We start from the raw sequence: 26,883 nt of genomic DNA on the forward strand, positions 1-26,883 counted from the left end.
TGCCTCACCAATATGGACTAACTACAATGTGTAAACTCAGAATTGAATCTTAGAACATAGCCTAACATGGACACAATAATTGTAATAGTCCCTAGATTGTAAGCTCTTACAGCAGTTAACTCTATCCCTGAATTGTAAGGCCTATCTCTAAACTTTGAGATACTGATCCCCTAGCATATGTTGTCACAAACATTGGAACTGGCAGTTTGATGTGCTGAGCCCTCGAGCATGGGACTTGCCCTTATGAAGCTCATTACCACAAAGGAGAGTCTGAAGTTGTATGTAATGGTGCCTAAGAGTCTCCCCCTGAGTGCCTCTTTGTTGCTCAGATGTGGCCCTCTCTCTCTCTAACTGAGCCATCTCGACAGGTGAACTCGCTGCCCTCCCCCCTACGTGGGACCCAACTCCCAGGGGTGTAAATCTCCCTGGCAACGCAGAGTATGACTCCCGGGGATGAATGTGGACCCAGCATCGTGGGACTGAGAGTATCTTCTAGACCAAAAGGGGGATGCAAAATGAGACAAAATGGTTTCAGTGGCTGAGAGATTCCAAATGGAGTCAAGAGGTCACTCTGGTGGACATTCTTATGCACTATATAGATAACACCTCTTAGGCTTTAATGTATTGGAATAGCTAGAAGTAAATACCTGAAACTACCAAACTCCAACCCAGCAGTCTGGACTCCTGAAGACAATTATATAATAATGTAGATTACAAGGGGTGACAGTGTGATTGTGAAGACCTTGTGGATCACACCCCCTTTATCTAGTGTATGGATGAGTGGAGGAATGGGGATAAAAACTAAAGGACAAATGGGGTGGGATGGGGGGATGATTTGGGTGTTTTTTTTTCACTTTTATTTTTTATTCTTGTTCTGGTTCTTTCTGATGTAAGGAAAATGTTCAGAGATAGATTGTGGTGATGAACGCATAACTATGTTATCATACTGCGGACAGTGGATTGTATATCATGGATGACTATATGGTGTGTGAATGTATTTCAATAAAACTGAATTTAATAAAAAAAATGATTGGCTTATGAAAGGCTAATCAAATCTGAAAAAAAAATGTTTTTGAAAACAGCATTGACTACCAAATAAAAAAAAATCAGTACAAAAAAAAAAAAAATTCTCACCTGCAAAAATCAGACGGAAAGACATAAAGGACTTCATCTTTGGTTATTAATGGGTGAAAAGAATCTCCATCTGTCCCATTAATCATATTGCACTTCTCTGTTGTCCACCAGTTAAGTGACCTGCAATAACAAGTACAGAAAGGGTCAAGTTCATAAAATTGGGAGCTGGCTACCCATAGTATCATCTTCACACACAGACCGAAGGAAGCTCTCAGTTAGGGATTGGATCAAGAGGGAGAAAAGTATCTCCAACACCCAAATCAATTTTGACAGATGAAAGCCAGAAATCCCTCTTCCCTTTTGTGCCATTTTAGATGTATTATGTCCCCCAAAACTCCACGCTCTTTGATGTAATCTTGTGAAGGCAGACATTAATTAATGTTGATTAAGTTGGAATCTTTGGATTAGGTTGTTTCCATGGAGATGTGACCCACCCATCTGTGGGTAATACCTTTGATTAGATTATTTCCATGGAGGTGTGGCCCCACCCATTCAGCATGGGCCTTATATAAGAGCTCAGACAGCAGGAGCTTTCTGCTGCAGCTTACAGAGACATTTTGAAGATGGTTATTGAAAGCTGACACTTTGGAGAATGTCATTTTTAAACACAAACTGGGAGAGCAGATGCCAGCCACATGCCTTCCCAGTTAACAGAGGTTTTCAGATGCCATCAGCCATACTTCAATGAAGGTACACTATTGTTGATGCCTTACGTTGAACACTTTATGGTCTTAAGACTATAACTTTGTAACAAAATAAATCACCTTTATAAAAGCCAATCCTTTTCTGGTATTTTGCATAACAGCAGCATTAGCAAACCAGAACACCTTTCTCCAAAAACAATGTGTAGTCTACCCAGAGGATAAGAAATATAAATTTATTTAAAGCAGTGATTCAATTTAGCATTAATAATAACCTTGTCCATGGCTAACCCACAGACATGAATTCTGGATAAATATGTTCGGCTGTTTAATATTCAGGACAGAGCATCAACTCCGTCTTCCCTAGGAACAACCCTCTGTTCCAAACACAACGGAAGACTTTTCTCAGACCACAAGAAAGCTCAGTTTTGAATTGACTTCATACTTAATAAAAACACAGTTGAGAGAGAAGATTTTTTCAATTAATTTTTTGGACAATGGTGCAAAAATGCAAAAGAAACAAAAGGACAGGCAACAATTAGTAATCTTCCCAAATTCTAAGTATATGAATGGAGGGCCTCTCTCAAGTAGAAACACAGAGCAGTGGCTGATAAAATACAAAAGGTGATGATTTAAAAGGACTACACCATACTCAAACACAAATATTTCCCTAGGTAATAAAAAGGTCATAAATGCAAAGTGGTGAACAGAGCTAAAGCTACTGGCCCACTGGGCTACAGAGCTGGAGGCAAGGAGAAAGAAATGCAAGCTCAACTCCTAAGGGTAACAAGGACTAAAAGTTGTCCACCAAGGGCTTGAAGTCAGGGCAGGGATTCATGTTCATCAAGAAAGATCAAAGACATTTATAACTATGCCTAAGAGTCATCCCCAGAGAACCTCTTTTGTTGCTCAGATGTGGCCTGTATCTCTAAGCCAACTCTGCCCTCCCCACTACGTGGGACATGACTCCCAGGAATGAGCCTCGCCTTGGCATTGTGGGATTGAGAAATCCTTCTTGACCAAAAGAGGGAAAAGAAATGTAACAAAATAAAGTTTCAGTGGCTAAGAGCTTTCAAGATATCAAATAGAGTCGAGAGGTCATTCTGGAGGTTATTCTTATGCAATACTTAACTCCTTTAAGTTTCTGATGTATTAGAATAGCTAGAAGGAAATACCTGAAACTGTTGAACTGTGATGCAGTAGCTTTGATTCTTGATGATGACTGTACAACTATATAGCTTTTATCATGTGACTGTATGATTGTGAAAACCTTGTGACTGACACTGCCTGAATCCAGCATATGGGCAGATGAGTAATAAAATAAAGACAAAATATATAAATAATATGGGGGGGGCGGGGAATAAGGGTTGGAATGTTTGGCACATTCTTTATTATTATTTTTTATTTATTTTTATTTTTTATTATTTTTTAGGGGGGAGTAATGAAAAAGTTCTAATATTGATTGTGGTGATAAAGGCACAACTATATGGTGATACTGTGAGCCAATGATTGTATACTTTGGATGGATTATATGGTATGTGAATATATCTCAATAAAATTGCATTAAAAAAAAGAAAGGCCAAAGAAAGCAACTTCTACCTGTTGCCTGGTGTTAAACATGTACAAAACTGAATGGCTAGGGAGACAGGAAGACACAGTCAGCCTCACAACCCAAACCTGAGCCAAGCTGCCTGCAGACTGTGGCTGAATCTGTGGGAGGTAGGAAGCCCACCCATGAATATTGGTTCTGGACTGAGGGCTCCAGGGTGGGCTACATGGAGGCAACTGTGAGAGGATGGATAGACAGATAGACAGACTGACATCCACAAAGATACAGATTGACTTCCCAACCAAAATAATTCTGCAAATTATAAATAAAGAAAATGTATGTTAAGAGATAGGAAACAAAATCAACATGAGAAGATGAATTCACTATAGAAGAAATTAAAATAATAGAACAATCTGGCTAATACTTTAAATAAATATGTTGTTTAGTATCCTCAAAGACAAACAAAAGAATAACATCCTTTAAAAAGAATGAGGTATTATAAAAAAAAAAATAATAAACAGGAGAGAATAAATCAAGAATAGGGAGATATAAAAAAGGAAAAATAGAAATCTTGGAAATGAAAAAAAGAGTTTCTAAAAAAACTCAATATAGGGATGAAACTAGAGAGTAGAAACTTGAAGACAGAATTGGTGAATTGAACAACAGTTCTGAGGAAGTTATAAAATATCTTCTGAGAAAGGCAAAAAGATAACTAAAGGAGCAATTAGGACATACAGAGAATAGATTGTAAGGCTGGCTCCAATAAATGTTGAATAGGAGTTTTAGAAAAAAAAAAAAAAAAAGAATAGGACAAATATCTGATGTAAAGTTAGAATGGTAAATAGTTTTACTAATCATCTTAATTTGCTTAGACTCCTATTTTCACTCAGGAAAACTACAAAGAAGAAACAAAAAGCAACCGAAGCAGGCTGGCACGCCAAGGATCCCCTTTGATGCTGACAGAAACCTCCGCCCCTGGTAGAAAAGAGGGACTGTAAATAATAGTCAAGCTGATGTCAGCAAGTCTGCTTATCTTCACCAGATAGCCACAGGCTTGCACAGATGTCCTCCTTATGGGGGTTGCTAATCAAAAGACTGTGACCTAAGCACAGTTTACTCCGGGCAACTCATGCTCACCTTGCAGTTCACGTAGCCCCCACTTCCCTCGCAACTCATGTCTTCCTCGTCCCTCTTCATCTCCCTATTTCCAACCCCCCACATCTTCCCTTTATCAACTGCGTCCCCCAACCCAGCCCCTTGAGCAGCAACTTTCTTTTAGTTCTGCTCCGCACGTGTGCTATTTTGCACAACAAACTTCTGTACTTTGTTTTTCAGAGTCTGTGTTCAGCCTTAACACTGAGAAGCAGTAGTTGAAGAGACAGTGGCTGAAAGTTTTCCAAAATTTAAGAAACACATAAGGCCTTGAATTGAAAGTATGTCCCGAGTGCCAGGGTCTAAGCGATTTCAGTCCTTGCGGTGGTGGTAACGCGAGAGCAGAGCACGAGTTACGGCAACCGGAGCCATGGCAGGACAGGCGTTTAGAAAGTTTCTTCCCCTCTTTGATCGAGTATTGGTTGAAAGGAGTGCAGCCGAAACTGTAACTAAAGGAGGCATTATGCTTCCAGAAAAATCTCAAGGAAAAGTTTTGCAAGCAACAGTATTAGCTGTTGGATCGGGAGCTAAAGGAAAGGGTGGACAGATTGAACCAGTTAGCGTGAAAGTTGGAGATAAAGTTCTTCTCCCAGAATATGGAGGCACCAAAGTAGTTCTAGAAGAAAAGGAGTATTTCTTATTTAGAGATAGTGACATTCTTGGGAAGTATATAGAGTGAAATATTCTTGAAATGGCATCATGTGAAGCTGCCCATTCCCCTGAAGTTCTGAAATCTTCTGTGATGTAAATAATTTCCATGTCTTTTATAATAAACTGATAACCCAGTGTCTCTAAAATTTAATTTCACTGTACTGATATAAACATTTCCAAATAAAAATATGTAAATGAAAAAAAAAAAAAAAAAAAGAAAGTATGTCCCAAGGGCCAAACAGAATAAATAAAGATAATTTCAAAGCTGGATACATTGTAGTAAAATTGCAGATCAAGGAAAAAGACAGATGCCAAAAGTCAATGAAATATCTTCATCATGTTGAACTGTAAATCTAGAATTCTACACCCAACTAAAATTATTCAAAAGTGAGAGTAAAATTAATATATTTAAAAATATACAAAGACTAACTGAGTTTACCACTCATAGATCCTTACTGAAAGACCTACTAATACAGGGTTTCTCAACCTATTAACATTTTAGTCCTGGTAATTCTTTGTAATTTGGGGGATGTCCTGTGCAGTATAGGATGTTTAGCAGCATCCCTGGCCTCTACCCAATAGACATCATACCATCCCCCAATTGTGACAATCAAAATTATCTCCAGACATTGCTGAATGTCCCTTGGCGACAAAACTGTCCCTGCTTAAGAACCACTAGACCAATGGATAATCTTAAGCAAGAAGAAAAGTAAACCCAGGGGGAAGGTATGAAGAGGAAAAAATAAATGAATTAATAAAATATATTGGTTAATTTAATTAATACTTACTATAGAAATAGTGACCTTTTTATTTATATGTAGTTTCCTAATAAGGTGAAATAAGTAATAGACAACAATAACAAAGAAGGTATGTATATGTGTGTTAAGATGGGTAAGTTATTGTCTTGTTTGGAAGGAGAATAGGGACAACATATAGCTTTAGATTTTGTTAGGAAAAATTGTTGTTAAATGTGAATCATAAATATCTAAAGGAACAAAAGGAATAAATTAGCTTGTAGTGGGGGAATACAGAAAATTTTATCTATCTAATAGAAAGCAGGAAAGAAAGAGAAAAAAACAGAGAAAGAAAAAATGAGATGGTAGAAATAAATCCAAATATATCAAATAATATAGCAGCAAGCATATTACAAACATATCAGTAGTTACATTTTATATAGAAGGATTAAAGTCTCCCATTAAAAGACTGGAAAATACAAAAAAAAAAAAAAAAAAAAAGACTGGATTTAAACCAAATCCAGCTATATCTTGTTTACAAGTAAGTTTTCCTCCCAGCCCTGTACCTCAGTCATCAACTTCCAGAAGTAATACTGTTGTCAGTTTTTTGTAAGTTATTTCAGAGTATTATATATTTGTGTGTGTAAATGTATGTTTATGTGTGTGTGTATATATATATATAATATATACATATATATGCTTTCTAAAATTTAATGTTTGCTTTTAGGTAGTTTTAAATTTACAGAAATATTGCAAAAATAATAGAGAGTTCCTGTATATTCCAGACCCAGTGTCCCTATTATTCACATTTCATCTTACTATAGTAAGTACTTTATATTTGTCACAACTAATGAACTAACACTGAGAGATTGTAATCAAGTAAAGTCCTTACTTTATTCAGATTTCCTAATTTTTTCCCTTATGTCCTTTATCTGTTCCAGGATCCCATCCAGAATACTACATTACATTTAATTGCCATACCTCCTTAGGCCCCTCTAAGCTGTAACAGTTTATCATATTTTCTTTGTTTTCCTTAACCTTGACAGTTGTGAGGAGTGCTGATGGTATTTGGTAAAATGTCCCTCGTTTGGGATTTGGCTGATGTTTTTCTCATGGTTAAACTGGGGTTAAGGGTTTCTGGGAGGAAAACCACAGAGGAAAAGAGCCATTTTCAACCCACCATCATCTCAACAATAAATGCTGTCAATATGACTTAACATTTATTAATCTTGGTCACATGAGAGGGAGTGTTTGCCAGATCTTGCCACTATGAAGTTACTTTCCCCTTTCCACATTGTACTCTGTGTGTGTTTACTTGTATGTATATGTGTAGACATGCTTTTTTTAAAAAAAAATAATAATAATAATAAAAGGTAGCATACTAGCCTTGCTGTTCAGCGCCCTGACTTTTTTCCCTTAATATTTCTTGGAGATGGGCTCTCTTGGTCTGTTTACCAGCCAGACAACTGATATTTGGGAATGTTTAAGGGATAAATTAACCATTACTTTCCCAGGCTTTCTAGAATATATCTTTGCATCTACTCAGGTCAGCAGAAAGAAGCACTGATATTAGCTAAGCTTTCTGTCAAATTATTTCATGAATACTAGAAATGCCTCTGTGAAATAGTTTTATATTATATATGAAAATGATGTGGAAATTTTTCATTACATTAACCCAAATTTCTTTTATAAAAGATTCTAGAAAATTTTGAAGCCACAATGCAGTCTATTTTTCGTGAAATGCTATAGGCAATAACAACCACAACGCTCAATGGGCTTCCCATTTTTGTGGATTGTTGAAAAGCTTAGAAGTAAATTTAATGTTCTAGAACAGAACTCCTCTTAGAGGCCCTGAAGAATTAGCCTCTTTTTTGCTTCAAAGTTTCTAATTTATCTGACTTTAAAAAAATCACTTTGTTTTACATGTAGTTTTTTTTTAATTTTTTATTCAGATTTATTCACATACCATACAATCATCCAAAGTATATAATCCATTGATCATAATGTAGTTTTGTAAACTGCCTCATACCCTTTTTAGAAGTAGCTTGTTTATAAATTACACATAAAAATATAAAATAAAAAATATTTTTGAAATGCTATAACACTGTACTCAAACATATTTTATCATTAAAGAAAAACACACCAAATTCCCATAACCACTAAGTTAAAGAAAAAAGAGAACCCTTACCCCCAACACACAAACAACAAATGCTATAGCTACAACTCACTCCCTGATGACTAAGCAGGAGTGAGACTTTTCACTGCCTTGTAATTCATGCCTGACCAACTACAAATAAAAAATCCACATATCAAAAATTAAAATTTAATGGTAAAGTGCCATTACCCCAATCTTGATATATAAAATAATTATTGTAAAAATATTTTACATATTTATAGGATTTTCATCCAAAACTGACAACACTAAAAATTTATTTTGAAGCAATGCAGAAGTGAACACTTGGCTTAAATAAAATTTGAAAGAATAATTATACTGATAAAACTTACGTTTTTCCATTCCACTCCAAAATCTTTGTAAAATTAAGGTAATTATCTTCTCCAGTTAGAAAAACATAATCTCCATCATTAGTCCCATTTTTCTGAAAATTAAGTGAATATGATAGGTTAAGTAGCTAATAAATTTAATCTTCTTAATGAAACTGTCCTAGTTGGGCCTACTTGCTACATGAGACTGGACCAGGACAACAGAACAGAGTAAATATTTCATTAAACACCATATTAACCATATGCTACTTTACGGTTTTTAAAAAGCCCAATAACCCAACTAAAAATGGGGAAAGGACTTGAATTTCTCCAAAGAAGATATACAAATGGCCAATAAGTACATGAAAAGATGCCCAACATCATTAGTCATTAGGGAAATGCAAATCAAAATGGCAATGAGAGAACACTTCAGACTCACTAGGATGGCTATAATCAAAAAGAAGGGCAACAAGTGTTGAGAGGGTGTGGAGAATTGGAACCCTCATACACGGCTGGTGGGCATGTAAAAGGGTGCAGCCACTGTGGAAAACAGTCCCTCAAATTGCTAAAAATAGAGTTAACATATGACCAAGAAGTTCCACTCCTAGATATATACCCAAGAGAAACGAAAACTTGTACGTGATGTTCACAGCAGCATTATTCATAACAGCTCCAAAGTGGAAACAACCAAAATGTCCATCAACTGATGAACGGATAAACAAAATGTGGTGTAGCCATACAATGTAATATTATTTGATAATAAAAAGGAATGGCATATTGATACATGCTGCAATGTGGATGAGCCTTGAAAACATTACAGCAAGTGAAAGAATTCACAGACAAAAGGCCAAATACTGTATGATTCCATTTATATGAAATGTCCAGAAGGGGCAAATCCATAGAGAAAGAAGATCAGTGATTGCCCAGGGATGGAGTGGGGTGTGGTGTATTGGAGAGTGCCTGCTAATGGGCATGAGTTTCTTTTGGGAGTGATGATGCAAATGTTCTGGAATTAATGGTGATAGTTGCACAGCCTTGTGCATATACTTAAAAAAAATGACTTCATTTTTAAACAGTGAATTGTATGGTATGTGAACTGTGTATCTCAAATTTAAAAAGTATAAACCCAGGCCTTGGACCTGATTATACATGATTGATCTATGGCTATACTGGAAAATGGCTTTAATACAGTCCCATTTTCAATTAAGGTTTCTTTAGTTGTATATTCTTTCCAAGTTACACTTCTAAAGAACACATAAAGGCACTCTATATGTTCTTACAGCTTCTTTATTTGGAGATGGAGCTATGATTCCTGGCAAATAACATGGGTATTACTTCCTCCATAATAATAAAGTAATAGGAGCTAACAATTATTCTGTATTACAATATTCCTGGTACTGTTCTAAAATTTTTGCATCAAAAATCTCATGAAATCCTCAAAACAACCCTATAACATGGTGTGGCAGACAAAATAACAGCCCCACAAAGATATACACAACCTAACCTCTGGAATTTGTGAATATGTTATCTTTCATGGCAAAATGTACTTTGCAGATGTGATTAAATTAAGGATATCGGGATGGGGAGACTATCCTGGATTATCCAGTTGGGCCCAGTGTAATCACAGGGTGCTTATAAGGGAAAGAGGTAGCGGGGGTCTAAATCAGAGAAGGAGATGTGACAACAGAAGCAGAGGCCAGAGAGAGAGAGAGAGATTTGAAGATGCTACGGTGCTGACTTTGAAGATGGAGGAAGAGGCCACAAGCCAAGGATTTGAGGCAGCTTCTAGGAGCTGTAAAGGGCAAGGAAATGGATTCTCTAGAGCCTCCAAAAGGAATTCAGTCTTTCCAATACATTTCTAGAACTGTAAGATAATAAATATGAGTTGTTTTAAGCCGCTAAGTTTCTGGTAATTCATTATAGCAGCAATAGAAAACTAAAACAGATTTTGGTACCTGAATGTAGAGTGCTACTGTAACAACTACCTAGAAGTTTGGAAGTGGCTTTGGAACTAGGTAATGTGAAGAGGCTGGAAGAATTTGAGGCATGACAGAAGAAGCCTAGATTTCCCTGAAGGCTACTGGTAGAAATACGTATGTTAAAGACTCTGCCAGGGAGGGCTCAGAGGGAAGTGAGTAATATGGTAGAGAAAACCTACATCACCTTAGAGAATACCCAAATTATCATAAACAGAGTGTTGGTAGAAATATGGACATCAAAGGCACTGCTGGTGAGGACTCAGTAGGAAATGACGAACATGCTATTGGAACTGGAGGAACGAGGATCCTTCTTATGCAATGGCAGAAGGCTTAGCTGAATTCTGTTCCTGCAGTATTGTGAGAAGCAGAACTTGTAAGCAATGAACTTAGATATGTAGCTAAGGAGATTAACATGCAAAATGTTAAAGGCATGGTCTGGGTTGTTGTTGCTTATAGTAAAACGTGAGAGGAAAGGGATAAATTGAGGGAAGGACTGTTAAGCATAAAGGAACCAGGACTTGATGACTTGGGAAATTCTTAGCCTATCCAGATTGCAAAAGACACTAACATTAAGGAACGCACACTCTGGACAGAAAACCAAGGGCATGCCTGAATAACCTTTTCCTAGTCCCTCAGAAGGATTAAAAGCTCAGAGTATTCAGATGCAGAGGGCTCTCAAGAGATTGGGTGTGTGATTCATAGATCCCCTCAGCCATCTCAGTAGAAGCCAAAAATAGAAATGGGATTAGCCAGGAAAGATCTGTGAAGGAGCTGCTTGACTAATGCAGTGAATCCCGAAGATAATCCAGGAGAATGTTAAACCAGCAGAAACAGTAACAGCTTAAATTAAAAGAGACAGAGAGAACAAAATGAAATGAGGCTGCTGAAATCCCAAAAATCTACAGGTAGGAAACAGGCTGATAAAAATCAGCTGCAAATATCCTACATGAAAAATGTAAGATGATTCTTAGGGCAGAGCTGTGGGTCCAGAGGTTGAAGCTGTGGGAGTCACAAGCCACAGAGGATTATTTCCAGCCTTGAAACCTAATGCAGTTTTCCCAGCTGGATGTCAAAATTGCTTGGGATTAGTGACTCTTTTTTTCCTTCCATTTTCTTCCTTGTTGAATAGGAATGTCTATCATTATGTCTGCCCACCATTGATCAAGATCATAAATCATGTTGACAGAAAAATATCAGGCAAATCCTAGTAGAGGACACATCCAAAATGCTCAATGAACCCCAAACAGGATAAACCCAAATAGACCCACATTGCAATATAACATAATCAAAAGATCAAATGCCAGAAATAAAGAGAGAAATCTGTAAGCTGCAAGAAAGAAGCAATGTGTCATGTACAAAGGAGCTTCAGTAAGATTAAAGGCCAATTTCTCATCAGAAACCAGAGGCAAGAAGGCAGTGAGATGACATATTTAAACTACTGAAAGCAAGGAATTGCCAGTCAAGAATTCTATATCCAGCATAATGGTCTTTCAAAAACAGAGGGAGAGATTAAGATATTCCCAGATAACAAAATCTGAGAGAGTTTATCACCTCTAGTCTGGCCCTACAAGAAATGCTAAAGAGATTTCCACAGGTTGAAAGGAAAGGACAATGGACGATAGATCAAAGCTGCATGAAGAAATAAAGATCACCAGTGATGGTAAAGAAATGGGTAAATATGAATACCAGCACTATTATATTTTGGGTTTATAACTCTACTTTTTACTTCCTACAGGATCTAAAAGACAAATGCGTAAGATGTAATGATAAATCAGTGGCTTTAGACTTGTAATTTGTGACAAGAACTACATAAAGTGGGGGAAGAGGAACATAGTTTGTGTACACTATTGTAGTTAAGTTGGTATCAAAGTAAATGAGATTTAGTATATTAAATTTAAGCCCCATGGTAACTACAAAGAAAGTATCAGAGAGTATGCAAGCTCATAGAGACAGAAAGTAGAGGGAATGCTCAGGAATGAATATGGTTTGTTAATTTTCTTGGGGTATGGTAGGAGCATATTGGAAGCAATGTAGTTATTTTAGTATATTTGTTTTTCTTATTCCTTTGTTTTGTTTTGTTTTGTTTGAAATGGCTTCTTTTCTGTATTTTTTTTAATAAATAAAGTTAAAAAAAAAAAAAAAGTAGAGTGCAGGTTGCCAGAGATGGGGGTTAAGGGGAATAGGGAGTTAATGCCTAGTGAGTATAGGGTTTCTGTTTGGGGACATGAGAAAGTTTTAGTAATTGAAGGTGGTGAGGGTACAGCAATGCTGTGAATGTGATTAATCCCATTGAAAAATATGCTTGGGAGTGGTTGAGATGGGAAAGTTTATGTTCTGTATATGTTCTCACAACTAAAAAAAAAAAAAAAAACTAAAGAAGCAATCACAATTAAATGTAATATGTGATGCTGGACAGGATCTTATATGGGAGAAGAAAAGGTTCAAAAGGAATATTATTGGGACATATGAAAAAAATGGGAATATAGACTGTAAGATTGATAGCAATATTAAATTTCTTGAACTTGATAACTGCAATCAAGGTGGTTACATAAGTGAATATCCTTGTTCTTAGGAAATGTGCATGGCAGTATTGTGTTCGAGAGTATGATATATGCAACTACACTCAAGTGTTCAAAATGGATAGGAAGGAAGCAGGGAGGAAGGAAGGGGAGAGAGAGAGAGGGAAGGAAGGAAGGAAGGAAGGAAGGAAGGAAGGAAGGAAGGGGAGAGAGAAAGAAAGAGAGAGAGAGATGGCAAAAGTGGCAAAATGTTAAAATCGGTGGATCTGGGAATCTGCAGTGAGGGGTAGAGGTGCATTGGAACTCTGTGTATGGGATTTGTATTATTTTTGTAACTGGTCCTATAAGTTTGAAAGAATTTCAAAATAAAAAGTTCCAACAGTGTAACATCCTACAATATAGCTGACCAGTACTAAAAGCTGTCAAGGTCATCAAAAACACGGGAAGTCAGAAAATGTCATAGCCAAGAGGAACCTCAGGAGACATGACAACTAAATGATATGTGGCATACCGGCTGGACTCCTGGAACAGATAAAGAAAATTAGGGAAAACTAAGGAAATCTGAATAAAGCATGGGACTTTAATTAACAATAACTTATTAATATTGGTTCAGTAATTGTAACAAATGTATCATACTAATGTAAGATAATATTAGGGAAAATTATATGCAGGGTATAAAACGTTCATACCCTTTGTGAATTGTCTTCTCGTCTTTTTTTTTTTGTCTCATTGGGGGTTCTTCTTCTTTCACTAAACATTATTACACCAGCTGTGGCATGTGTCAACATAGTCCACAAACATAATAACCATGTTATGTTCCACATATGAAATTTTACATGACTTTAAGATATGGGTAAGGACCCCTCTTTAAGAATAGCAATGCAAACACAACAACAATTTAGGGGTAAATTCCAATACCCTGCAGAAAAAAAAATGCTGAACCACAAATTTTTAAAAATGCATATATATGTCGATTCTTGAAGTCCTCTGCTTAAATGTAAGCTAAGCTAAGTGGTTAAGCATTTAAATGTTTCAGAGTAACTCAAAAAAGTTTCTCCCTCTTTGTGCTGTTTTCTGCACAAGAGTCAAATGCTTAATATGAATGCTTCCCTGTCACTTGCTAGAACTTTTGTTATCTGAGGACAAGCAGGAATGAATGGGTTTTGTGTTATTGAAGTAGGGATGTGGGTTGAATACAAGAAACCTATTACCGAGGGAGGTTGAGAAGTCTTTCATATAGAGATCGGAGAATAAGACGGTACAACATTTATATGACTGGCATAATTTAAACATAATCCATTCTACCAGGAGGCTTGGCTGGACTGGGTGACCTCTCAAAAATACTTTACAACTCTACTTTTATACATCTTAAGAATCCACACTCGGTGAGAGGTGCTAGAACTCTTATGCCAAGGGGAATAGAGGCACTCTATAATCAATGGGTATAGATTACACTGATTGGCATTGCAATATGACAATAAGAGCATCTGGTATTTAGCCAGGTCCCTTTTTCTAAGGGGCTCTGTGCCAATTCTCTATATATCCCCATCATCCTATTCATTTCTACACTCTGTCTTCCTATCGTTTGGATGTTTTATTGTTAAAGTCTTTGAAGGAAATGTATCCCATCATGTAAACTTAAAGTTTTCTTTCTTTATCACAATGTGCAGGGAACCAGGTGGAACAGACATACAGACCTAGTGTATCAGAGGGGAAGGTTGGCAGAATGTCAGTAGGACTGAGGAAAGATTAGAGACTGGGCTTGGATGGGTGCAGAAGCAGTGGGTGCCAGTGAAGATGCAGTTAAGGATCTGCAGAATCAGGCCATAACCCCGCAGCGTATTTTGTCTTTGAATGAGTGATGGCACAAGGGTGAACTTTTGTGCCACGGGCTAACAAGCAGATAAAAAACTGGACAAAGATGACACTATCTTTTACCAACAACACTACAGAGTTTATTTGACTCCAAAATGGAAACGTATACCAGTCACTCATATTAATGCAGGATCAGTTTTTGAGCCTGTTAGGAGAAAAATAACAGTGGTTCCTTAAATTTGTGTTGCATTTTATATTTTGCAAAGTGCTTTATGGTCTTCCCAATTCTTCACAACCACCTTTGAAGTATGAGTATGTGTAGTCTTGACTTAAACAATGATGAAACTGAGGTTCAGAAAAGTCCCATAGTTACTAAGTGAAAAAGACAGAACTTAAATCTAGATCCTCTGAATCTAAGCGTCATGCTTTTTCTCAGATGTAGGAAATCCATTCAAAGTACTTACCTAACTAAGAAATGTTACAGGGGTTTTCACTAATGGGATCTTATAGAGATAGAGTGGTGATTGCAAGGATAGGAAAAGGGCAAGAGCAGAGAAAGAAAACAAAGCAACACATCCTTGCCTTGAGAAAGGAGAAATGCCAATTTCTTCACCAGTCTGTAAATGTAGGTTACGTTTTTAAAAGATATATAGGGATATTAGTTGTAATTCTGATAAGTTCAATGATATGAAAACAAAAGCACAAACCATACAATGAAAATTAACTGAGAAATAATGACGTATTAGGAACAGGATCTACTTGGCAGACAGATGGAAGCCATGGGATCAAAAGGGTCTTGAGGGAAACCTTGTACCTCTCTGTAGGAGGCTCTTCTGAAGATATTTCTAGAAGGAAGGTCTAAACACAGCTTAACAAGAAATAGGTCCTTCTTCTGGAAAGCTGTGTTCCTGTGAGACAGGACCTTTCAGGGAACATCTATCTAATCTCCCCACCCAGGGACCCAACTCCTAGAACCCCCTCCTCTCACATAGATAGTATTTGTTTACAATTTTATCTGAACAACTTCTAAGGAGTCACTTGCCATAGAGAAGTTGAAATGCTATGGGATTATATGATAAGAGTACGATTCTTGAATAGGCAGAGCTGGAAAATAACTACAAATTTAAAGATGAGAAAATTCTGCAGAATCTCAGATTCTACCCCAAATCTAACACTTTCTTTTTGAGGTCAAGCTTGTCTTTTATAACCTCCCAACTATTCATTTTTCTCAAGTTGGGTTTTTTTACCCACTAAAACACTCTCTTATTTTTCACATAGTCTATAAGCTATCGGGAGCTCCTGGCAATTTTGGTCTTCTCCTAAAAGAAAACCAGCATTAAGATGACATCTGGTTTGGGGTACCCCATCTCAGCAGAACAAAGAGGCTCTGGAAAGGAAAAGCAAATTACCCCATAGAACAATCCAAAATAGGGAGAGATGTCTGGTCTTAAAGTGCTGATAAGGGATAAGATCTCATCTTTGTAGCCCCAGAGCAACTCGTGGACGGTGTGAGTCACAAACAGCTTCTGCGGATAGGCTTTCAACATGGCCTTGATGAACATGCCGATGTGGTAGGTCTGGGCCCATTCCATGGCAGTCTGAGGAGCAAAGGAAAATTCAGTGAGCAGTGGTCCCCTCCAAAGCACAGCCACCCCACTTTCTTCTACAACCCCTTCAGCAAAGGTGGCTGGAAACTTAAATGTAAGTGTTGAGATTAAAGAACTGAAAACTAAGTCAGCGAGCACCTCTGACCCTTAAGATGTTGTCTTTTCTCAGTATTACATTTTGTAAGTGTGATTTTAGCATCTGCAGTTCCTGGCTTTCCTGAGCCCATATGTGATATCGCAAAGGGGGAAGAGCTCTTGTAAACACATTGGCATCTTTGGCCACTAGGTGGCACCACCTTCCTCTGAGCAAGGCCAGAGACTGGGCCCTCATAAACCCTCCACCGCCGGGTAGGAGGGCACCTCACAGACTAGTTCTAATACCCTCCAGGTCCTGGGTCCAGACGCATTAGCAGCAGTCACCTAGGAGTTAGGGTGGGAACCTCAGAAGGTGGTGTTGTAGGTGAATAAGAAATAAGAAAGTTTCCTGGGTCTCAAGTTGTGTGGTGTAGACGCTATTATTAGATGGTAGTTCGGTTATAAACAGAGCCCAATTAATCAAAGTAGGCTTTAATCAACAGCCCAGGCTCTGCTATTTGGAAAGGGGTGGAAAATCAATACATAGCTTGAGAATTTAAAATCCAAGATAAAAATCTGAACTAAGAACTGGCATGCAAATTCTATTGTTAGAGTTTCTGAATTAAAACAAGGGGCAAATAAATATTTTAAAAATTATTGGCTATCAAAAATTCCTAGGGACATTTGTTTTTACAAGTGCTGGTCTTGAACATGCAGCAAGAGATTGTGAAAAGTCGCATTTTGTCTTAATTTGAAAAGACCTTGTTTGATAGACCTTAAAAAAAATCTAAGATGTACTTTAAAGAAGGGAAGGGAAAATGCAGTTTTCTTTTTATATATGTTTATTTTTAACATAATTTAATAGCTTCTAAGTGTGAAACCAGAATAGCCTTAAGCTTAGCTTTTTCCTTTCTTCTAAAATCCACAATAATGATATTAAAATGCCTACTTACCAATACAGGAATATTTATTGTTCTAAGCAAGTCAATTTTAGGGTCTCCAACAGAAAGAGCTCGTTCAAAAACATAGGCCTTGTTGCTAACAGCAGATACTACTGTTCCATTATCCCCAAATTGAATATTTCCTTTGCTTCTGATCTCTCTAAAAGAAAGAGAAGGGTTTTGTTTGAAAACAGGCACCACTTTAACATGTAAGACTTTTCCTTTCTTTCAGAATTGAAGGTATTTTAAATATAATATTCTAAATATAACCAGATGGTAGGTTGAATTAGGTACCCCAACAAACACATGTTCTTAATTTTAATCCACACCGGTGTGTGTGAATCCATTGTAAATAGGCTAACCTTTAGAAGACTGATTGATTACATGTTGAAATACTATTTTAGATACATTGGATAAAATAAAATATATTTTTAAAATTAATTTCACCTGTTTCTTTTTAGTTTTTTTTTAAACGTGGCTTCTAGAGAACTTAAAATTTCATATGTGACTCACATTATCTTTCTATATTCAGACATGGGATAGAAAGGGCATTAGGGGGCTAGACATCCCACCTCCTCCCTAAACCTTTCCTGACCACAGCACAAGGGGATTCTTCCTATCCCTGAAGATCCCTAGAGCTTGCTGTCTGTACCATTTCTTTGGCACTTAGTTAAAAACTGCTTAATGACATTATTTAAATTGTGAAGGTATTATCTTGCAGCCCCAGGTAGTTAAGGTAAGTAAGCCAGAGAGAGGTAGCTAACATAAGCAAGCTAATGGCAGAGACTTGTATATTACACCTCTTTATACCTCTTAAATCCTTTCTAGTTTTAAAATAAAAGTAGAAAAGCAAACAATAAATGACTACATATAGATGCATAAAAATAAGTGTTTCTTAAATGCCTACAAATAGATGCATAAAAATAAGTGTTTCTTTGTAACTTCTATAGGACCAAGCACCAAGCTATACACAATAATAATATTTGACACTTGAATAGCTCTTCATTTTGTTTCATTTAATCCTTACAACAAGCCTGTAGTAGGGAGGGAGCAAATATTACTACCCCACCTTCACAAATAACGTCACAGGGCACAGATGGGCAGTAGGAGAGTCAGAACTTGAACCCAAGTCTTCTAATTGGAGTGTAGTGCTCTACCTTCTGTAGCTGATGGCCTCTGATAAAAGAGCCTTACTGTCTGTGGAGTGAAATCGGTGCAGGCTTCTAACAAAAATCAAACCTACATAATTGCATACCCTTCCAGTTCAGGAGAGAGAAGTACATAAAAAATCTGATAGAGGCGGTTGTGTTAAAATATTTACACAATTAGTGGTTAGAAGGCATTTGCAGTACACTTTTAGTTGCTATGCATCCATTCCCCTTGCTTCTGGTAACAGCCCCTGATTCCCTTTCCTCTCCTCCACTGAGTGCAGCTGTGGTGGGACCATCAATCAAGGAGTGATGTGGGAACTGAACTCAACCACTTCCTCTTACCTGGGCCTTTCAATCCCATGCAGAGTGCCTCAAGATGAAAAACACATGGGAGCACAAATGATGTGATGATCAATAAGCTCCTGCGGCTTGGATCTTTAAAGCTGCCCTGGACTCTACCCCTTTCTTCCAAGCCTCTTCCTTTGATTCTGTAACCCACTCCAAATCCTTCAAATAAATTCCCTTTCCACTTAAATTAGCCAGAGGTTGTTTCTCTTGCCTGTAACTGGAGACTACTGATAGACACACCAAAACCTTTTCTTTGTATAAATGAGAAAACTGAGAGTCAGCTAAGGTAACTAGTCCATGACTAAACACATAGTATCAGAACCAGTTTAGAATCCTGTCTTCTGATTGACTTCACATCAGTTTTCCTTGCATCTACAGAGAAGTTAATTCAAATGTGATTAGTTCTAACAGGTAACTGTGAGTCAACATTCACAGCAACATTACTCGTAACAGTCAAATTGAAACAATCTGAGTGTCCATCAAGTAATGAATGGATAAACAAAATGCAGTATATACATGCTATGGAATATTATTTGGCCATAAAAAGGAATGAAGTTCTGACATGCAACAACATGGATTAACCTCAAAAACATCCTGTTGAGTGAAATAAGCCAGACACAAAAGGACAGATATTGGATAATTCCACTTAAATGAAATAACTAGAATAAGAAAATTCAAATTCATAAAGCAGTAAGTAGACTAGAGGTTATCACGGGCTGGGAATAGCGGAAGGGGGGAGTTATTGCTTAATTGGTACAGAGTTTCTGTTTGAAGTGATGAAAAATTTTGGTAATAGATGGTGGTGAGGGTGACACAACATTATGAATGCAATCAATGCAACTGAACTGTATGCTTAAAATGGTTAAAATGCCAAATTTTATGTCATATATATTTTACCACAACTTTTTAAAAACATGATTTGTTAGAAGATGGAGAAGAAGACATTTCAAAGCCAAATCCCTGCCTCAGGAAAGGTGGATGCCTGCAGTAAGGCACATATTCCGTTCCTGAATTACTTCCCTTACTCCAAAGCCTCCCTGCAGTCAAGATAAGGAGGAAAGACTTCTCTACCTGTAGCTGTTTATAATAGTGCTTAGGGTCCCAAGGTGGCCTAGCTAACCACTAAGGACCAGAAGGAGAAGTAATCAAAAGGTGAACACTAATGTGCACTCAAAGAAAGCCTAGTCAGGGAACCAAGTGCTGGGATTCTAATAGGTCCAGAAGCCAGGGGTCAACTTTGCCAAAAGTTTTCTCACTGAAGTAGAAAATCAATAACCTTGCCAAGGCTTTAGAGGCCTCGTGACTCTAGAGGCCTGAATAATTCTAAACCTAGGGTTTACTTAGTTTGTGTTTACTGAGTCTTTTAAAAAATTTTCTTTATTATCTGCCCTGTAAGACCCTTACATTTTAAAGGAAAACTGAACACAGAAATGCCAATTGCTATGTCTTGTAACCTGACTTGGTTTCTCAATCAACTTCAGGAGTTAAAAGCCAGGGTTTCCCAAACCTCAACAAATTTAATTCTTCGACAGGCTGACCATGGCAGGTCACTCATAGATAACACATGGCTTCCCTCAGCAACCTGGGCTCTGCCACCAACCTCCCCAAGTCACAGCTGACACGTGGCCTTTACGGAGGGGGTCTCACTGAAGGAAGGCAGTGCCGCCCAGCTGTGAGAAGTGGCCTCCCATTCTGCAGAGACAAGGAGAACTGGAGGCACCACGAGGGGCCTTCCTCTCAAAACAACATAGGATAGTCAGAGAACACCCAAAATGTTTCCTCTCCCACTCTGGCAATGCGAGGGAGGCCACAGGATGTGAAGAAGGGGTTTTATTAGCAATAGTAATAAGCCTGGTTACCTAAATCTCCCCCACAGCTGATCAAAACATAATCCAACTACAAGCAAGGAGTTCTGAACAACAGACTGAGAGCAAGAAGTGACCGATCATTGTCTTAAAGTATCAGAGAAGACCAACGAAGAGTTAAAAAAAAATCAAGGCAAATTTTGGGTCTAGGCAATTAATTAAGGACCATATTTGAAAGTCCTTATGGAAGATGCCCGTAAATTACAGCTGACGTTGAATGCCTCCAGGACATCATCATGTCAGATTGCAGTATAACATTTGTTAATCACAGTGATGGTCCCAGTTATTAAGAAAAAGTTGAGTTTTGTGCTATGTATTTAATCTGGCAGGATGGTGCGTTATTGATTTTAAAAATATTTTATTTACAATAGTTTTTGTTACATAAAAAAAGGGGTACTTTTTTAAACAGAAATTTTAAACTCTTGAATGTTTAAACAGAACAAAACCTCAACATCATAGACGGCAAACAATGGCCTAAGATAAAAACTGGAAATCAAAAGGAACTTGTGCAATATCTAATTCCTCAGAGATGTTGGATAAATTTGATGCATGGAATATTATCATATAACCTTATCTTTCAGTCATTTCTGTTCCTTTATTAATTCGTCCAATTGTTCTGTGTTGATAATTAACATAAGAGATGACTGAGCACATTGCATAAAAGGTGGGTTGACAATTGACTGCCAGGCTTTGAATTGTGTCCTGGCTTCATCAGTTACTAGCTCTGTCACTAAGGACAAATTATTTATTGCCTCTGTGCCTTAGTTTCCTCATCTGTAAAATGGAGATAACAATGCACATACCTCATTGGGCTGTTGTGAGAATTAAAAGTGTTAATCCATATGAAACACTCCTAACATTATCTGGCACAAAGTAAGTGCTTAGAAAGCATTTGCTATTAACAGCTTGTGGAAGGGCTTGGAAAGACGGTAAGGCACTCTGGCTGCCCTCAGACAATTCACAGGCGAGCACCGGACACCGTCATTTAATCAGCTACCTCACTCGTGGTTAGTGCTGCGCTGGGTGACCGCAAAGGGCCCGCGGAACACACGGAGAAGCCAGGGGTGGCCACTGGAACGCGAGTCGGAGGAAAGCGTCACACCGGCAGCCCGTCCAAGTGGGTTCTGCAAGCAGAACCCGGGGGGGAAGGGTGAAGGGAGCCTTCCAGACAAAGGGAAGCGGAGAGCGGGAGCCGGGGCAGGCTGCACGGCGTGCAAGCACGGGAGCGTCTCCGGGGCCGACGGTGAGAAAGCTGTGATTGTCGCGGAGGATGGCACTACCCAGATGCGTTAGAAAGAGCGGCCGCAAAACACGGCGAGGCTGGGCTGAAGAAACGCGTTGACATGGAAACGAGCGCGACGAGACGCCCGGGAAGAAAGGGTGGAGCGTGGGGAGAGCCCAAGGCAGGGCGCTGACTTTCCATTACCACTTCCCATTATCACTGTCTTGTCAGCTAACCGAGGACTGAAAACTTAGAGCCAACGCAGGACCCTGAAAGATGCCATGAGAGGACTGTAGGGGAAAGCCTTGGCTCGCATATGTTGGGGTGTGCAAGAAATGAAATATTCTCTCTGTCCGGTAGGCTGTCCTCTGAACCAAAAGGGCTTGCACAGGCGATTCACCTGGTACTGCCACATGCATTTAAGTCATGGGTCACAACCTTTGTGCAGGATAAAAAGGGTTGAGGATTCTTTTTCTATAGTTTCTTACTTTTGAGCAGTTCAAGGATTTTTAAAAACTACAGAGACTTTTGTTTCTATGTTAAGAAAACAAATATATTTTGAGCTACTAATCTAAATGGTGCTATCAAAGAAAATGAGTCAGGTTTAGAAAAGGGATAAGCATTCTCTCATAATAATAGAAATAACCACGGTATTCTGAGTTTTCTATTATCTCTTTGATTTAAAAAATATTCATACAGTTTGGCTCAAAGTTGAATTAAGAATCAAGGGGCTAAGAGGATAGAATTTGAAAGTATAAACAAAGTTCTTACCTTTGCCAATTAGAAACTTAAATGTGAAAAAAATAAAACTATAAGAAAATAGACTTGTATATCAAAACTCTGAAAGGAGCAGATTTTAAGTTCAAAAATGACAGAAAAGTTCATAAAAGAATACACTTTACACATAAATTTGAAAAATTAAAAAGGCAAATAATTGCCACAAATGTGACAAATGTTTAACATCATTATTATATAAACAGTTCACAAAATGGCATGAACATACCAGAACCTAGTCAGTTAATGGGCAAAGAATAAGACCTCAAAGTTGGCAAACACAATTGGTTCACAAACATGAGGAAAACATTCAGTCCATGTGGCAATCAAAAGACAAAATGAGCATTAACATCTGAACTCACCACAAAACGTGGAAGTTTGGGGGAAATACCACTGTGAAGCACAGTTTGTTCGTGTGTCAGATTAATCAGGCCCTTCACAGCCTGCCTTGGTCCTTCCCCCCATTTCAGAGATTTTCCCACCACCAGACCAATCATACTAACAGAGAGATTGGCCTCATGCCCTCTCCATCCTCTTCCCCAAGGCCCTTCTCCCCACACCTCAGCTAACTAGATTGGAAGAGAACTGGCACTGGAATGTTCTGTTTTTCTTGTGCAGTCTCAACTATGACCAACTATTTAAAAATAAATGGGAGGCGGGGCAAGATGGCAGACTGGTGAGCTGTATGTTTTAGTTACTCCTCCAGGAAAGTAGGTAAAAAGCCAGGAACTGCGTGGACTGGACACCACAGAGCAATCTGTCTTTGGGCATACTTCATACGACACTCATGAAAACGTGGAACTGCTGAGATCAGCGAAATCTGTAAGTTTTTGCGGCCAGGGGACCCGCGCCCCTCCCTGCCAGGCTCAGTCCCGGGGGAGGAGGGGCTGTCAGCTCCAGGAAGGAGAAGGGAGAATTGCAGTGGCTGCTCTTATCGGAAACTCATTCTACTGATTCAAACTCCAACCATAGATAGACTGAGACCAGACACCAGAGACTCTGAGAGCAGCCAGCCCAGCAGAGAGGAGACAGGCATAGAAAAAAAACAACACGAAAAACTCCAAAATAAAAGCAGAGGATTTTTGGAGTTCTGGTGAACACAGAAAGGGGAAGGGCGGAGATCAGGCCTTGAGGCGCATATGCAAATCCCGAAGCAAGGCTGATCTCTCTGCCCTGTGCACCTTTCCTTAATGGCCCTGGTTGCTTTGTCTATTAGCATTTCAATAACCCATTAGATCTCTGAGGAGGGCCGTTTTTTTTTTGTTTTGTTTTGTTTTTAAATCCTTTTTGCTTTTTCTAAAACAATTACTCTAAGAAGCTCAATACAGAAAGCTTCAAAGAATTGAAATTTGGGCACGTCAAGTCAAGAGCAGAACTAAGAGAGCTCTGAGACAAAAGGCAATAATCCAGTGGCTGAGAAAATTCACTAAACAACACAACTTCCCAAGAAAAGGGGGGTGTCCGCTCACAGCCACCATCCTGGTGGACAGGAAACACTCCTGCCCATTGCCAGCCCCATAGCCCAGAGCTGCCCCAGACAACCCAGTGTGACGGAAGTGCTTCAAATAACAGGCAAACACCACAAAACTGGGCGTGGACATTAGCCTTCCCTGCAACCTCAGCTGAATGTCCCAGAGCTGGGAAGGGGGAGCAGTGTGAATTAACAGATCCCCATTCAGCCATCATTTGAGCAGACTGGGAGCCTCCCAACACAGCCCAGCAGCCCAGAACTGCCCTGGGGGGACGGCACTCACCTGTGACATAGCACAGTCATCCCTCAACAGAGGACCCGGGGTGCACAGCCTGGAAGAGGGACCCACTTGCAAGTCTCAGGAGCCATACGCCAATACCAAAGACTTGTGGGTCAGTGGCAGAGACAAACTGTGGCAGGACTGAACTGAAGGATTAGACTACTGCAGTAGCTTTAAAACTCTAGGATCATCAGGGAGATTTGATTGTTAGGGCCACCCCCCCTCCCCGACTGCCCAGAAACACGCCCCACATACAGGGCAGGCAACACCAACTACACACGCAAGCTTGGTACACCAATTGGGCCCCACAAGACTCACTCCCCCACTCACCAAAAAGGCTAAGCAGGGGAGATCTGGCTTGTGGAGAACAGGTGGCTCGTGGACGCCACCTGCTGGTTAGTTAGAGAAAGTGTACTCCACGAAGCTGTAGATCTGATAAATTAGAGATAAGGACTTCAACTGGTCTACAAACCCTAAAAGAACCCTATCAAGTTCAGCAAATGCCACGAGGCCAAAAACAACAGAAAATTATAAAGCATATGAAAAAACCAGACGATATGGATAACCCAAGCCCAAACACCCAAATCAAAAGACCAGAAGAGACACACCTAGAGCAGCTACTCAAAGAACTAAAGATGAACAATGAGACCATAGTACAGGATATGAAGGAAATCAAGAAGACCCTAGAAGAGCATAAAGAAGACATTGCAAGACTAAATAAAAAAATGGATGATCTTATGGAAATTAAAGAAACTGTTGACCAAATTAAAAAGATTCTGGACACTCATAATACAAGACTAGAGGAAGTTGAACAACGAATCAGTGACCTGGAAGATGACAGAATGGAAAATGAAAGCATAAAAGAAAGAATGGGGAAAAAAATTGAAAAACTCGAAATGGACCTCAGGGATATGATAGATAATATGAAACGTCCGAATATAAGACTCTTTGGTGTCCCAGAAGGGGAAGAAAAGGGTAAAGGTCTAGGAAGAGTATTCAAAGAAATTGTTGGGGAAAACTTCCCAAATCTTCTAAACAACATAAATACACAAATCATAAATGCTCAGCGAACTCCAAATAGAATAAATCCAAAAAAACCCACTCCGAGACATATACTGATCACACTGTCAAACATAGAAGAGAAGGAGCAAGTTCTGAAAGCAGCAAGAGAAAAGCAATTCACCACATACAAAGGAAACAGCATAAGACTAACTAGTGACTACTCAGCAGCCACCATGGAGGCGAGAAGGCAGTGGCACGATATATTTAAAATTCTGAGTGAGAGGAATTTCCAGCCAAGAATACTTTATCCAGCAAAGCTCTCCTTCAAACTTGAGGGAGAGCTTAAATTTTTCACAGACAAACAAATGCTGAGAGAATTTGCTAACAAGAGACCTGCCCTACTGGAGATACTAAAGGGAGCCCTACAGACAGAGAAACAAAGACAGGACAGAGAGACTTGGAGAAAGGTTCAGTACTAAAGAGATTCGGTATGGGTACAATAAAGGATATTAATAGAGAGAGGGAAAAATATGGCAAACATAATCCAAAGGATAAGATGGCCGATTCAAGAAATGCCTTCACGGTTTTAACGTTGAATGTAAATGGATTAAACTCCCCAATTAAAAGATATAGATTCGCAGAATGGATCAAAAAAAATGAACCATCAATATGTTGCATACAAGAGACTCATCTTAGACACAGGGACACAAAGAAACTGAAAGTGAAAGGATGGAAAAAATATTTCATGCAAGCTACAGCCAAAAGAAAGCAGGTGTAGCAATATTAATCTCAGATAAAATAGACTTCAAATGCAGGGATGTTTTGAGAGACAAAGAAGGCCACTACATACTAATAAAAGGGGCAATTCAGCAAGAAGAAATAACAATCGTAAATGTCTATGCACCCAATCAAGGTGCCACAAAATACATGAGAGAAACATTGGGAAAACTAAAGGAAGCAATTGATGTTTCCACAATAATTGTGGGAGACTTCAACACATCACTCTCTCCTATAGATAGATCAACCAGACAGAAGACCAATAAGGAAATTGAAAACCTAAACAATCTGATAAATGAATTAGATTTAACAGACATCTACAGGACATTACATCCCAAATCACCAGGATACACATACTTTTCTAGTGCTCATGGAACTTTCTCCAGAATAGATCATATGCTGGGACATAAAACAAGCCTCAATAAATTTAAAAAGATTGAAATTATTCAAAGCACATTCTCTGACCACAATGGAATACAATTAGAAGTCAATAACCATCAGAGACTTAGAAAATTCACAAATACCTGGAGGTTAAACAACACACTCCTAAACAATCAGTGGGTTAAAGAAGAAATAGCAAGAGAAATTGCTAAATATATAGAGACGAATGAAAACGAGAACACAACATACCAAAACCTATGGGATGCAGCAAAAGCAGTGCTAAGGGGGAAATTTATAGCACTAAACGCATATATTAAAAAGGAAGAAAGAGCCA

At 38.6% G+C, this 26,883-nt stretch overlaps 2 protein-coding genes across 3 annotated transcripts in view; one reads left to right on the forward strand and one right to left on the reverse strand.

The window, feature by feature from the left end:
• Positions 1–26,883, reverse strand: part of SCARB2 (scavenger receptor class B member 2) — a 91,461-nt gene that overhangs the window by 23,567 nt on the left and 41,011 nt on the right. For both annotated transcript variants that reach the window (XR_005215889.1, XM_037830017.1), the window contains exons 3-6: positions 17,291–17,438; positions 16,065–16,253; positions 8,367–8,458; positions 1,135–1,254 (exon numbers count right to left, since the gene is read on the reverse strand). Coding sequence is in view for 1 of the 2 variants with exons in the window: in XM_037830017.1 (XP_037685945.1) it covers positions 1,135–1,254; positions 8,367–8,458; positions 16,065–16,253; positions 17,291–17,438 (549 nt within the window). In the remaining variant the exon portion in view is untranslated. The remainder of the gene's footprint in view (positions 1–1,134; positions 1,255–8,366; positions 8,459–16,064; positions 16,254–17,290; positions 17,439–26,883) is intronic.
• LOC119529540 (10 kDa heat shock protein, mitochondrial) lies at positions 4,771–5,266 on the forward strand. Its single transcript, XM_037830018.1, has one exon. It carries the CDS (start codon positions 4,847–4,849, stop codon positions 5,153–5,155), a length of 309 nt encoding a protein of 102 aa, XP_037685946.1. The 5' UTR covers positions 4,771–4,846; the 3' UTR covers positions 5,156–5,266.

The sequence above is a fragment of the Choloepus didactylus genome, chromosome 3 (genome assembly GCF_015220235.1).
Source record: "Choloepus didactylus isolate mChoDid1 chromosome 3, mChoDid1.pri, whole genome shotgun sequence".
Lineage (NCBI taxonomy): Eukaryota > Metazoa > Chordata > Mammalia > Pilosa > Megalonychidae > Choloepus > Choloepus didactylus.